Source organism: Rutilus rutilus (assembly GCF_951802725.1).
Source record: "Rutilus rutilus genome assembly, chromosome: 18".
In the NCBI taxonomy this organism is placed as follows: domain Eukaryota; kingdom Metazoa; phylum Chordata; class Actinopteri; order Cypriniformes; family Leuciscidae; genus Rutilus; species Rutilus rutilus.
The window spans coordinates 9,675,557-9,688,264 of NC_140231.1; the positions used below are offsets into that span (position 1 = coordinate 9,675,557).

Below are 12,708 nucleotides of genomic sequence, written 5' to 3' on the forward strand. Positions count from 1 at the left end.
ACCTAATGCCAAAGAGCCTCACTAAACAATACCAAATAACATTCACTTAAAGCTATAGTAGGTAATCCTGTTCAAAAAACACTTTTTTTATACTGGGTGAAATGGTCCTTCCATCCTGAGAGTAGTCAATACATTATGTGTTCAGAAAAAGGAATGAAAACAACCAGACCTCTGTAGCAGCTGCAGGACAGTAAAAACTCTGACCAATCACTGCCAATGTAAAGAACCAATCAGATGCCTTCATGTCTTATGCCCGAGCCCCACTGCGTGCGCTGCCCTGCGTACACTCATCACATGTCACCGTTCCCGGAAATATTCAGCTCACTACACCAAGTAAGCAGGAGTTTGCGGCACAATGGACTGTCACTCTGCCTCACTACCATGGCAACCACCCCGGCATGCACGCGTGCACCCGTTTGACTTGAAGAGGGGAAGAGGCACGGAGACAGGCACGGATAGCAAGGAAGAATCACAATAATGGCAGAGAAAGAGCAGTCACAATTCCCAAGTACCTGCATAAAAAGTCAGCGAAGGCAAAAAAAAAGGAACTAGTAAGGTAGAAAGGTAGGCTACTTGTCACCGGAGTGTAACGTTTGTCCTCTTCAGAGCCAACAGTGCTTTCATCGTGGAAGCGCTTACATGCAAAACACCGTACATGTTATGAATCTTACACGAAATTCACCTTCATCACAGAGGTAAGGGTAAAACGTGTATCAATGCAACCTGTTTTTAGCTTTGCCTTATGTTACTAGCTCGTTACCGAATCAACCTCAATATATTTTAAACTTTACCCGTATCGATATGCTAGCTTGATAGTGAGTACTAACAACAGCCATGAAAGTTGTTTATATTCATAATGATCAGTGTTGTGGGTAACTCTAATTACCTTTTTCCTGAAATGTGTAACTTAACGCGTTAGTTTCGTGCGTAAGTAATCAGTAACTTCGTTATTTAAAAAAAAAGAGTAATCCGTTATTTTAAGGAAAGGAAAATCCCGACTGCAGCCTGCTTTTTGTCAGACAGTAGGCCTAGGTCTACTGTGCCACCTGCGGATGTATCAGCGTAGCGGAGCCGAAGCTCTGTGATCGTAAAGTCAATGGCTGTGATACGTCTGTGCCCTGCACCTGTGTGTGTGTGTGTGTTTTTTTTTCGAACTCCGGCAAGATGGCAGAGAGGACAGCGTTTGGTTTATGGAAGTACGCACATTATTTTCAATTTGTCAACGAAAAGGAAAAGAACATAACGGTAAAATGCACACTCTGCGTTGGTGAAAAGCTTCTGTCGACCGCCAAAAATTCTACCTCAAATTTAAAAAAACATCTCGCATCCAAACACCAATCTAGCACTCTGGTAGCAAAGCCTGCTGAGGAGGACGACGGTGGTGCACCAGCTCCAAAGCAACAGCGTTTGAGTTTTAACTCCGCTAAAACAGTCCCCATTAGTGAGGTTCACAAACTTGTGGCCGGTTATGTAGTCGAGGAGATGCTTCCAATTACAACTGTGGAGTCTCCATCTTTCCGTAGATTAATCAGTAAAATCCCAACTACACGTAACACAGAGGGAACAGTGCCTGACCGCAAAACATTTGCAAGCTATCTGGACAAATCCTACATAGACATGGAGAAAGAACTGAAAAAAACGTTTGAAGCACTGGACTTTGTTTCTACCACGGCAGTTTTGTGGACAGCTAATAATAAGAGCTTCATGGGAATGACGGCACACTGGATACATCCATCCACTCTGAAGCGGGGGAAAGCTGCAATCACATGTAGGCGGGTGAGAGGACGGCACACGTATGATGTAGCTGCAGGAGAGATCGAGCAAATTCATACGTCATATGGCCTTGGTGGGAAAGTGACAGCCACTGTCACTGACAACGGATCTAATTTTGTAAAGGCGTTCCAGGTGTTTCACAAAACGGCCTCGGACTCAGAGGAGGAGGAAGATCGGAGTGAAAGTGTCACTTTCGAGGATATAAACAATGTGCTGTCAAGCTCTGATGGTGATGGCATGATCAGTCTCCCTCCTCACCACAGATGCGCGTCTCATACGCTGAATCTGATATCCACCACTGACATAGAAAAATCGCTGTCTTCCAACAGTGACACAAGAGCAGTATACAGGAGTGCTACTGCTAAATGTTCGGCACTCTGGACCAAAGCGAGCAGATCAGCATATGCATCAGAAACTGTGGAAAAATTCAGCAGGAGAAAGCTGCTGGTTCCCACGACGACCAGATGGAACTCTTTTTATGAGGCTTTGTGCAGGGTCATGGACATCCCCATCACTGACCTGCACAACTTGTGCACCCAGCTGGGCATCAGGTGCATTACTGACAGGGAGTACCAGTTTATTAAAGAGTACTGCGTGATTCTCAAACCGCTGGCCATGGCCCTGGATATTCTTCAAGGGGAGGAAAACTGTTTTTATGGAACGATCTTGCCGACACTGGAGGCCCTGATGGCAAAAACACTGGATTTAAAAGACAGTCTCTCCCGGATGACATCTGGCCTGCCTGAAGTTATAGTTGAGGTAAAATAGTTTGTTCGTCTGTTTTTTGTTTTTGCTCATTTCTTACCAAGCTTTACTAAAATATTTTTAGGCGAAGGAGGTAACTTTACGTGACAAACTCAAAAAATGAGAATTAACAAAGGCAATAGAAGGTCATCCATCCATTTTTTTCCCCAAAACGCTATAAATCCATCCTTAAAAAAAAAAAATTAAATTATGGTTTGTCTTTTAAAAAAAAAGTATTTTGTCATTTATGAGGAAAAAACAATGTTACATGACAGTTCTTCTCCTTTACGGACGCGACCACCCTGAAAGCGCCGCGGCACTAAAAGACTTTCAAACTTTCACAGAGACCTCAAAAAGAAAGCACAAAGCCTTTCTTTAAAACGAATTTCATTTTGTATTAATTGTATATTAATTTTAATCCATGTTTCATTAACCAATTTCCTGGATGGATTTAATAAATAAAAAGTAAATAGGCTATCTTGATTTTGTAGGCTATTTTTTAATTATAGCCTAAGTGTAAAATATTAGGCTGTGTATACCGACATGGATCAATTATTAATATTAAATTTCATCTGTCTTTTGTAGGCATAGCTGATGGTGCACCAACGAAAAAGCCTAAATGATGTGCCAAAATGCGTTTCCTATTAGGCTACAATTAAAATATTGAAGTGCGTTTAATTTAGGCTATTTATTTATTTAAATAATTTATTTATTTTTGTCCATGTGCGCCGATCGGAGACGGAGTTCACTGCTGATATTCTGAGGTAGAATAACTTAATTTCCATCCGCGCATCTCTAATGCCTGCCTGTATCTTGCAGGCCATAAAGACACGCTTTGCATCCACGCTGGACAGCAAGGAGGCCCTGCTGGCTGCAGTGACCATTCCTAAATTCAAACTGCGCTGGATAAAAGATGAGACTAGAAAAGACTCCGCCAAGGTGCTGCTTGCTGCCGAGTGCCGTGCGCTGGGGCATCCGCCGCTTGACGAACTGCCACCTGCACCCGTCAGCAGCGGAGACGCCGTCGAGACCGACTTCTTTTCATTTACAGAGGACAGACAGGTCTCAGAGACGGTGGACACTGAAATTGCTGAGTATTTTAAGTCAGGTGTCGAGATCGGTATGTTGAACAAGTTCCCCAGGATCAAGACAGTGTTTCTGCGCTTCAATACCCCACCACCCTCCAGCGCACCCGTGGAGAGGCTTTTCAGCCTCGGGAGTCTCGTTCTTACTCCCAGGAGAAATCGACTGTCGGACAAACGTTTCGAAAATCTGCTTCTGCTACGTTTTAATCACTACTTTGAAGATCAAATGTAAGAGGACTGTGTTAAAGCGAATTTAGGCTTGTGACTGTGAGTGAATAATTATTAGTTCGGCTATTAAGCGATTTGTCATTTGCCTGTGTGGCAGTGAAGGATTTAATTCGGTTTGTTATCATTTTTGTTTGACAGGCAGCTGTTAATTTCTGTTAGATCGTTGGCTGGCTGGTTGTTCATCATTTCTAAATGGATTTAAATCTGCAAGCCTGTTTAAGGTTGTGTTTACAAGTAAGCATACTTGTAATTTGATAACTGCATTATTTAAAGTTAAAGAAAAATCAGGAGTTATCTTGTGGTGCTCATATACAGTAGCCTAGGCTACCCGGGCTGGGTAGGTGCGAATTTTGATTAATAATATGTTCTGACTGTGATAATAAATAAATAAAACGCCATGTGGAAAACGCCTATTGCTGACTGTCTTTCCTGTTATTGTTATCCTGCAGTGTTAATTTAGTCGGATGACTGACGTTATTCATTGTCGGGAGTCACGACTTCTAGGTGCATTTAAAGGGGCCGGGGGTTGTGTCTGGCAATTAAGCTGCAGCATGTGTGAGCCGCTGCAAACGGCTTTTAATTTTTGGTAACGCATGAGTACTCTAACGCGTTACTTTTATGAATAGGTAACGCTGTATCATAACTGATTACTTTTAATTGATGGTAACGTTGTAACCTAACTAACTACTTTCCAAAGTAACTATACCCAACACTGATAATGATAAAGTTAGGTATTGTGATTCTGACATGATGTCACTACATGCACTGCGCTCCTCTCCTCCGCTTGGCACTGGCAAACGCATCCTCCAGCTGCAGACGTCGGCATCGCGCATTCATGTGTTTTGGGGGCGCGGCTTTGGAAGGAGCCCAGAAGGAAGGGGGTGGGAGCGAATGGAATAAGTAGCTGTGTTTATTGCAGTCCTGAGAGGACTACAGACACTCGATTTTTATACTCTCTTTTTCAGAGTACTTAAATTTTAATTATGTATTGATATATAAAGAAAGTTTAAACAAATTTGGAGATTTTTTTTTTAGAAAATTCCTGCCTACCCTACCTTTAAAGGGGTCATATAATGTCATTTTTGTACAAGCTAATATGATTCTTTAGGGTCTAAATTAAAAGTTTGTAATATACTTTAATTGAAAATTCTCATTAGTATTGTAAGAAAACACTCATTTTACCTGGTCAAAAACAGCTGTTTTCAGCACGCCGTTCAAGTGCATGTGTCTTTAAATGATAATGAGCTTTGCTCACCCCGCCCCTCTGTTCTGTGCGTACACTGTTTGTAATAATAACACAATAACCATAACACGTCGTTCATTATAAACGTGGGATTATGAATTATATTGATAACGTCGTACATAGAAAACATGCCGTAATGTACCCTGAGTGTAAAAATGGTCGCATTCATTGTGAAGCGTGCAAGCGATTTGCAAAGATTAATATAAATGTGACAGGATTAGTTAAGTGATTGACAGTTGTGGTGTCCTATCAGGGGGGAGTATGGTCTATTTAATGCTGCTGGAAGAGGTGTTAGCGAGGCCAGCAGGGGGTGCTCACCCTATGGTCTGTGTGGGTCCTAATGCCCCAGTATAGTGACGGGGACACTATACTGCCAAAAAGAGCACCGTCCTTCGGATGAGACGTTAAACCGAGGTCCTGACTCTCTGTGGTCATTAAAAATCCCAGGATGTCTTTCGAAAAAGAGTAGGGGTTTAACCCCGGTGTCCTGGCCAAATTTGCCCCTTGGCCTCTGTCCATCATGGCCTCCTAATCATCCCCATATACTGATTGGCTTCATCACTGTCTCCTCTCCACCAGTAAGCTGGTGTGTGGTGGGCGTTCTGGCGCAATATGGCTGCCGTCGCATCATCCAAGTGGATGCTGCACATTGGTGGTGGTTGAGGAGATTCCCCCATCTATGTAAAGCGCTTTGAGGTCTCAGAAAAAGCGCTATATAAATGTAACGAATTAATTTGAATTAATGCGGGTTGGCTGTATCCTGAGATGTGTCACGTCTTTGCTCCGCCCCCTCGTGCGTCATTCACTGGAAGCTCAGGTATGTGATTGTAGCGGCTGGTTTAAATCCTGTGTTTAGAACACTACTGATGTTGCCATCTCTTCAAATTGTAGCTTTCCCTTAGCACTTTTCCGACGGTGCACTTATCAGCTCGGAGTGAGTGTCTGCTCACCATTCAGGTATTTGCTGTTCCTGTATTCAGTGATTGGGTGCGGTATAGTGGGTTGCATGTTACTATTAATGTGTTGCTTCCTGTACCCCAGCTAATCGGCAGTTTTAATGAATGCTGTAATAAACAGTAGCCTGTGGGAATTATATATGAGGGATATCCTTTTGTGGTAAGTGTTCTGTAAGATGGCTGGAAATTGTAGTAAAATGAGCACTAGTAACATCTCGCTTCCTTTAAAGGAGAACTCCGGTCAATTTTAACATTGAGCTAATTTTTTTGTACATTTGGAGTGCTGTCAATACAGAGAACAACGACAAAAATCGGTGTTGCCTACACCGAGTTATTCTATTTTTAAAATTTGCACCCTGTTGACTTCAATGGGGCAAGTAGTAAACCTGCTTTTAGCCTCTTAACATCCTTGATGTGTCATTACAAGTGCACAGAAAACGTGAGTGTTTACATCCTGTTTTCGGTTGAAGTCCAAAGTAGTCGATTGCCGAGTTCACGCGCGTGATCATAGCAACTAAACCTATGCGCGTGAACTCGGCAATCGACTACTTTGGACTTCAACCGAAAACAGGATGTAAACACAGGTATTTGCGCTGGCTTAAATACATCATTTTTATACATATCTTTCACATCTACTGCAGTCAGATTCACTCGTGTTCACTCAGAAGGAATCACTCACATTTTCTGTGCACTTGTAATGACACATCAAGGATGTCAAGAGGCTAAAAGCAGGTTTACTACTTGCCCCATTGAAGTCAACAGGGTGCAAATTTTAAAAATAGAATAACTCGGTGTAGGCAACACCGATTTTTGTTGTTGTTCTCTGTATTGACAGCACTCCAAATGTACAAAAAAATGAGCTCAATGTTAAAATTGACCGGAGTTCTCCTTTAAGGCTTTTGTGAGGCGTGGGTCACCTCTCTCGTCCTTCGGACCATTCTTCTCGCTCGTCCTTCGGACCATTCTTCTCTCTCGTCCTTCGGACCGTTCTTCTCTATCTCCCTCTCGTTTCTGCAGTGATTGCGCTTTGTATAACCTGAGTCCATTTTGAGAACGTACTCGGTTACTAACGTAACCTCGGTTCTCTCTAGAAGAGGGAACGAGTACTGCGTAAGATATCTTACGCTAGGGGAAAATCCTTTTTCCGCGAGATATTGAAGCCAAAAATTATCCTTAATTTTGTAATAATGCAAAACGCGTTGCGGCAGCATGCAGACATAGGCGAGACAGCTCGCGCGCCTATTGGCTACTCTGCGGCAACTGCAGCAGCCTATCGAGCGAGGCCTGGCGTGACGCCAGACCCAATCAGGGCACTTCGCGCCCGCTGCGTCACGTCCCGCCGAAATGGGCGTGGTCTAGGCCTATAAATACCGCTCGCAGGCAGCTATTATCTGGTTTTTCATCATCGAAGCAACCAGAGCGTGTGCATGCACGGCAAGATACGCAGTACTCGTTCCCTCTTCTAGAGAGAACCGAGGTTACGTTAGTAACCGAGTACGTTCTCTTACGAGAGGTCTCTCGTACTGCGTAAGATATCTTACGCTAGGGGACCCAATGCAAAACGCCGTGCATGCTGAGATCTGACACCAAAGACCCAAGGGCGAAAGCCCGGGGTACATATAGTGCACAATCACTCAGGGAACTCACAGGGAGTCCAGGAAGAGGGAGGGGCGAAGCCGCACTCTTCCACATATGGTAGCGTCGCTGAGACGCGAATTTCATCATACAGACAGGGCGGGGTACGGCCTGAACTGATGGGGGAATGTGGGTCTTACACAGTTTGCCCAGGCACATCTCGTGCTGCTACTTTTTTTACTGTCGAACATTGAGCTGTGCTCAGTAGACGCAGCATTCTGAGCTGATCGCATCAGGTCAGACAATACTGGTAAACTTAGACCGACAGCAGCCTGGCCTGCAGGGCGGGAACCTCTAGGTTATAAAACCTTATAAATGTAGACGGGGAGGCCCAGCCTGCCGCCATACAAATATCTTGCAAGGCAATCCCACTTGACCAGGCCCACGAAGAGGCCATGCCTCTCGTGGAGTGCGCTCTGACACCCAACGGGCACTGCATGCCCTTGGAGGCGTATGCCAGCGCTATAGCATCAACTATCCATCTGGATAGGCTCTGTTTCGACGCGGCTAGTCCCTTAGAACGTCCGCTAAACGAAACAAAGAGCTGCTCCGTCTGTCTGAAACCAGACGAGCGAGACACATAAGCTCGTAATGCCCTGACTGGGCAGAGGAGGCTCGCGTCTCTTTCCTCATCAGGGACCGGTAGGGCTGACAGGGAGATAACCTGCGCCCTAAACGGTGTGTTGAGGGATTTCGGAACATAACCGTGCTTAGGTTTGAGTATAACTTTTGAGTCATTAGGCCCAAACTCCATGCACGCCGCGCTCACAGAGAGCGCGTGCAGATCCCCTATGCGCTTCACCGAAGCGAGAGCCAGCAAAAACACCGTCTTGAAAGACAGGTGTTTCAAATCGATTGACTGTAAAGGCTCAAATGGCGCACCTTTCATGGCTTCCAGAACCGTAGAAAGGTCCCATACGGGGACTGAGGGAGGTCTGGGAGGATTCAGTCTCTTAGCCCCTCTAAGGAAGCGGATGACTAAATCGTTCCTTCCTATTGACTGACCAAGCGTTGTTTCTGAGAACGCTGCTATAGCCGCCACATAAACTTTGAGCGTGGAGGGGGCCCTGCCCCCATCCAACAGCTCTTGTAGGAAGGAAAGCACCTCCGCCACACCACAGTCTGTGGGTGACACACCACGGGCTGTGCACCAGCCCGAAAACACTGACCATTTCGAGGAATAGAGTCGTCTCGTAGACGGAGCTCTAGCCTGCGTGATCGTGTTTAATACTCCTTCAGGGAGTCCAACATGTACCCGTTGATGGCCCAGACATGAAGGGACCACAGTTCCGGGTGAGGATGCCAGATCGAACCGTGGGCCTGTGAGAGGAGGTCTCTCCTCACTGGTACTGGCCACGGGGCAGTACTTGCTAACTGCATCACGACTGGGAACCAAGGTTGGTTTTTCCAGAACGGTGCCACCAGCAGTACTGAGCATCCTTCTTCCCTGATCCGTTCTATCACCTGAGGCAGGAGAGAGACGGGGGGGAAAGCATAGAGCGGGCAGCGGGGCCACACATGGGCCAGCGCGCTCCTGCTCTTTGAGAAAAATTCCTGACAGTGAGCGTTTTCTCGAGACGCAAACAGGTCTACTTCCGCTCTGCCGAATTTCTTCCACAGCAGTTGGACTGTCTGTGGGTGTAGAGACCACTCGCCTGCCGGAACATTGTTCCTGGACAGTCTGTCTGGTCCTATGTTCAGGAGCCCTGGCACGTGCGCTGCTCTGAGCGAGCGCAGGTTGCACTGAGCCCATACCAGGAGGCGTTCTGCCAGCCTGTACAGGTTCTTGGACCTGAGGCCGCCCTGGCGATTTATGTAGGACACCACGGACATGTTGTCCGAATGGACCAAGACGTGGCGTCCTTTTATCTGGGGACAAAAACGCGTCAGCGCGTTGTCTACTGCCAGCATTTCGAGGCAGTTTATGTGCAGGAGCTTCTCCCGTTCCGACCACTGGCCGAAGAACGGTCTGCCCTCGAGCAGCGCTCCCCATCCCGAGGTGGACGCGTCCGTGGACACCACTTTCACCCTCGAGGAAGTCCCCAGGCTTACACCTAATTGGTACCAGTCGTTCGCTCTCCAAGGTTTCAGAGCTGTGACGCACTTCTGATTGACCCTGAGGCGAAGCGAACCGGATGCCCACGCTCTGCGTGGGACTCGCGCTTTCAGCCAAAACTGCAGCGGGCGCATGCGGAGCAGGCCCAGCTGGAGCACTGACGATGCTGAGGCCATGAGACCTAGCATCTTCTGAAATTTCTTGAGCGGGACAGACGCGCCGCAGCGAAACGCGTTCGCTGTGCGCTGAATGTCTACCGCGCGCTGTGGTGATAGTCGCGCTATCCAATAGTCCAATTCTGTGCCCAGGAAAGATATCTTCTGACTGGGTAACAGAGAGCTCTTCGCCCAATTGACACTGAGACCCAAATCCTCGAGGTGATCGAGTAAAATGGTCGTGTGTTCTATGAGCACTGCGCGAGATTGCGCTAGAATCAGCCAATCGTCCAAATAGTTCAGCACTCGTATGCCTCTCATTCTGAGGGGTGCGAGCGCCGCGTCCATGCACTTCGTAAATGTACGGGGTGCCAGGGACAAACCGAATGGCAGGACTGTGTACTGATATGCCTGGCCCTCGAAGGCGAATCTCAAATATCGCCTGTGACGTGACGCTATCTGTATTTGAAAATACGCGTCTTTCAGATCTATTGACACAAACCAATCTTCTTGGCGAATCTGCACAAGGATTTGTCTGGTCGTGAGCATCCTGAACTGTCGCTTCACAAGCACTTTGTTCAGTTGCCTTAGATCTAGTATGGGTCTGAGACCCCCGTCTTTTTTCGGTACCAGGAAGTATCTGCTGTATAGCCCTCCTTCGCTCTGAACTTGAGAGAGAGGCTCTATGGCCCCTTTGCTCAATAGTTTCGTCACTTCGGCTCGAAGTAAATGTGCTACTTCTGTTTTTACCGTGGTCTCGACACGCGCCACATAGCGGCGAGGGCGTCGGCGAAACTGCAGCGAATAGCCTCTTTTTATAATGTTCAGCACCCACTTCGAAACCCCGGGCAGCTTTGCCCATGCGTCTGCATGGATAGCTAGGGGTTGAATACGAAGCGCGCTCCGCTCGCTCAGCGATGGAGAGGCTTCGGCGTGCTGCAACACAAGCATCGCGCTCGTGACATTTGAGGCATGGGGCGCGCTGATAACAGCGGGCAGATTGCCCGCGCTCGACTCCTCTGTGGTGGTCAGCCGCGAGGGGGAGGGCTGGGCGGTTCCCGTGGGAACTGTCATGTCTGTGTGTGGATGTGGGCGCGGGACAGCGGGCACATTTATCACACCGAAAACATCGTTCGCTTGCGTGAAGCGAGTGCACGTTGGTTTCGTTTTTACAGAAACCGTGAGACATGCACAACGCGGTGTTAGTGGGCACTGGGTAGTGGGCACTTTCACCATGTTTGAAGCGCAACCGATCTGAGTCGGTTTTATGTGCGCGAGCCCTGTGTGACAGGCTGTGCTTGTGTGTAGGGATGGGCACTGGGCAGTGGGCATTCTTACTACACATGAAACACCATCGGCCGTAGCCGGTACACCAGAAAATACACTCTTTTGGGGATTTATCTGGGTAGCCGTGAAAACGGCATTTGTGTGCAGGCAAGCGGGTGACAGAACCGACTTGTTGGCTGCAGAAAACACTGGAACAGTCACATTTGCTGGAACTGGACGAGCGAATAGCTTTGGTGTGAGTCTGGCCGCAGCGGGACTTAAACACCGTCGTTTTCCTAGCTGTGCTAGGACGACTTCGGGGCCTCGGGCTTCACCGTAATCCTAGGTCGCGGGCCACGTGCAGCGGGGCGGCGACCGGATGAGCGGGAGCGCGGTCTCGCGCTTCGGGCCTGGCGGCGCTGTGAAGTGGAGGCAGTGGACGGTGGCTGTGGCTGTGAGCTCTGAGCAGACGGTTTCGCACGGCCTGCTGCAGAGCTGGAGCGCTTCGGGAGGAAGTGCTTCATAGCCTGTGACGCTTTTTGTACCTCTGCGAATCTCTCCGCGAAATCCTTGACGGAGGATCCAAAGAGGCCTGTGGCGGAAAGCGGGGCGTCGAGGAACGCGGTGCACTCAGACTCGGCCATTTCCGAGAGCGTCAGCCAAAGATGTCTCTCAGTCACGGTGAGAGAGGCCATATTCCGTCCAATGGCTTGCGCTGCAGACTTAGTAGCACGGAGAGCGAGGTCCGTGGCACTCCTTAAGTCCGGCACGCAGATCGCGTCAGGCCCTTCCTCATCCAGCTTACGGAGGAGATCGGCCTGGAAGATCTGAAGCGTTGCCATGGTGTGCAGCGCTGACGCAGCTTGCCCGGCGGCGGAGAAAGCGCGGCGGAGCAGGCTTGACGTCGTGCGGCAAGCTTTAGAGGGTAGGGCCGACTTAGCACGCCGTCCAGCAGAGGGCGGGCATAAGCGGGCCGCTATCGCCTCTTCGACCGGCGGCAGCGAAAGGTATCCTTTGTTCTTGGCATCGTCAACAGCGGAGAATGCCGAAGAAACAGCAGGACGCACTCTAGCCGAATAGGGGGCGTTCCAGGACTTGGCGACTTCTTCGTGTAACTCAGGAAGAAAAGGCGCCGGTCTGGACGCAGGCGAAGCGCGCTCCCCAGGCAGGAAAAATCCATCCAGCCGGTTGTGAGCGGGCTGCTCAGGCGAAGACCACTCGAGGCCGAGGCTCGCCGCGGCCTGTGCGAGTACTCGCATGAGCTCCGTCTCGATGGACGCTCTCTTGCCTGAAGACATGCGGGCAGGGGGCGCGGGGTCCTCAGAGCCCGCCCAATCCTCACTGCCTGACGCCAGGATAGAGCAGGAATCATCCTCTCCCAGCAGGGCTTCCTCATCCACGATGTCAACGGAAGCGGCGGCAGACGGCGGCCGCTGTCCGTCAGGAAGCGAGGCTGACGAAGCCGGGGAAGCAAGCGGGCGAACCGGCGAGCTTTGGCGGCTGAGGGAGGGTTCCGGGGCCCGCTGGGCACGGCGCTTTTTACGGCGCGACGCCGCGGCGGGCGGGG

The 12,708-nt window shown here is 48.8% G+C and overlaps 1 protein-coding gene across 1 annotated transcript; it reads left to right on the forward strand.

The window, feature by feature from the left end:
* Positions 1–1,164: 1,164 nt before the first annotated feature.
* Positions 1,165–4,235, forward strand: LOC311277519 (uncharacterized protein; the record flags this gene model as incomplete). Its single annotated transcript, XM_084387840.1, has 2 exons — positions 1,165–2,532; positions 3,337–4,235. 2 exons carry the CDS (start codon positions 1,165–1,167, stop codon positions 3,832–3,834), a joined length of 1,866 nt encoding a protein of 621 aa, XP_084243966.1. The 3' UTR covers positions 3,835–4,235.
* Between the last annotated feature and the right edge of the window lie 8,473 nt (positions 4,236–12,708).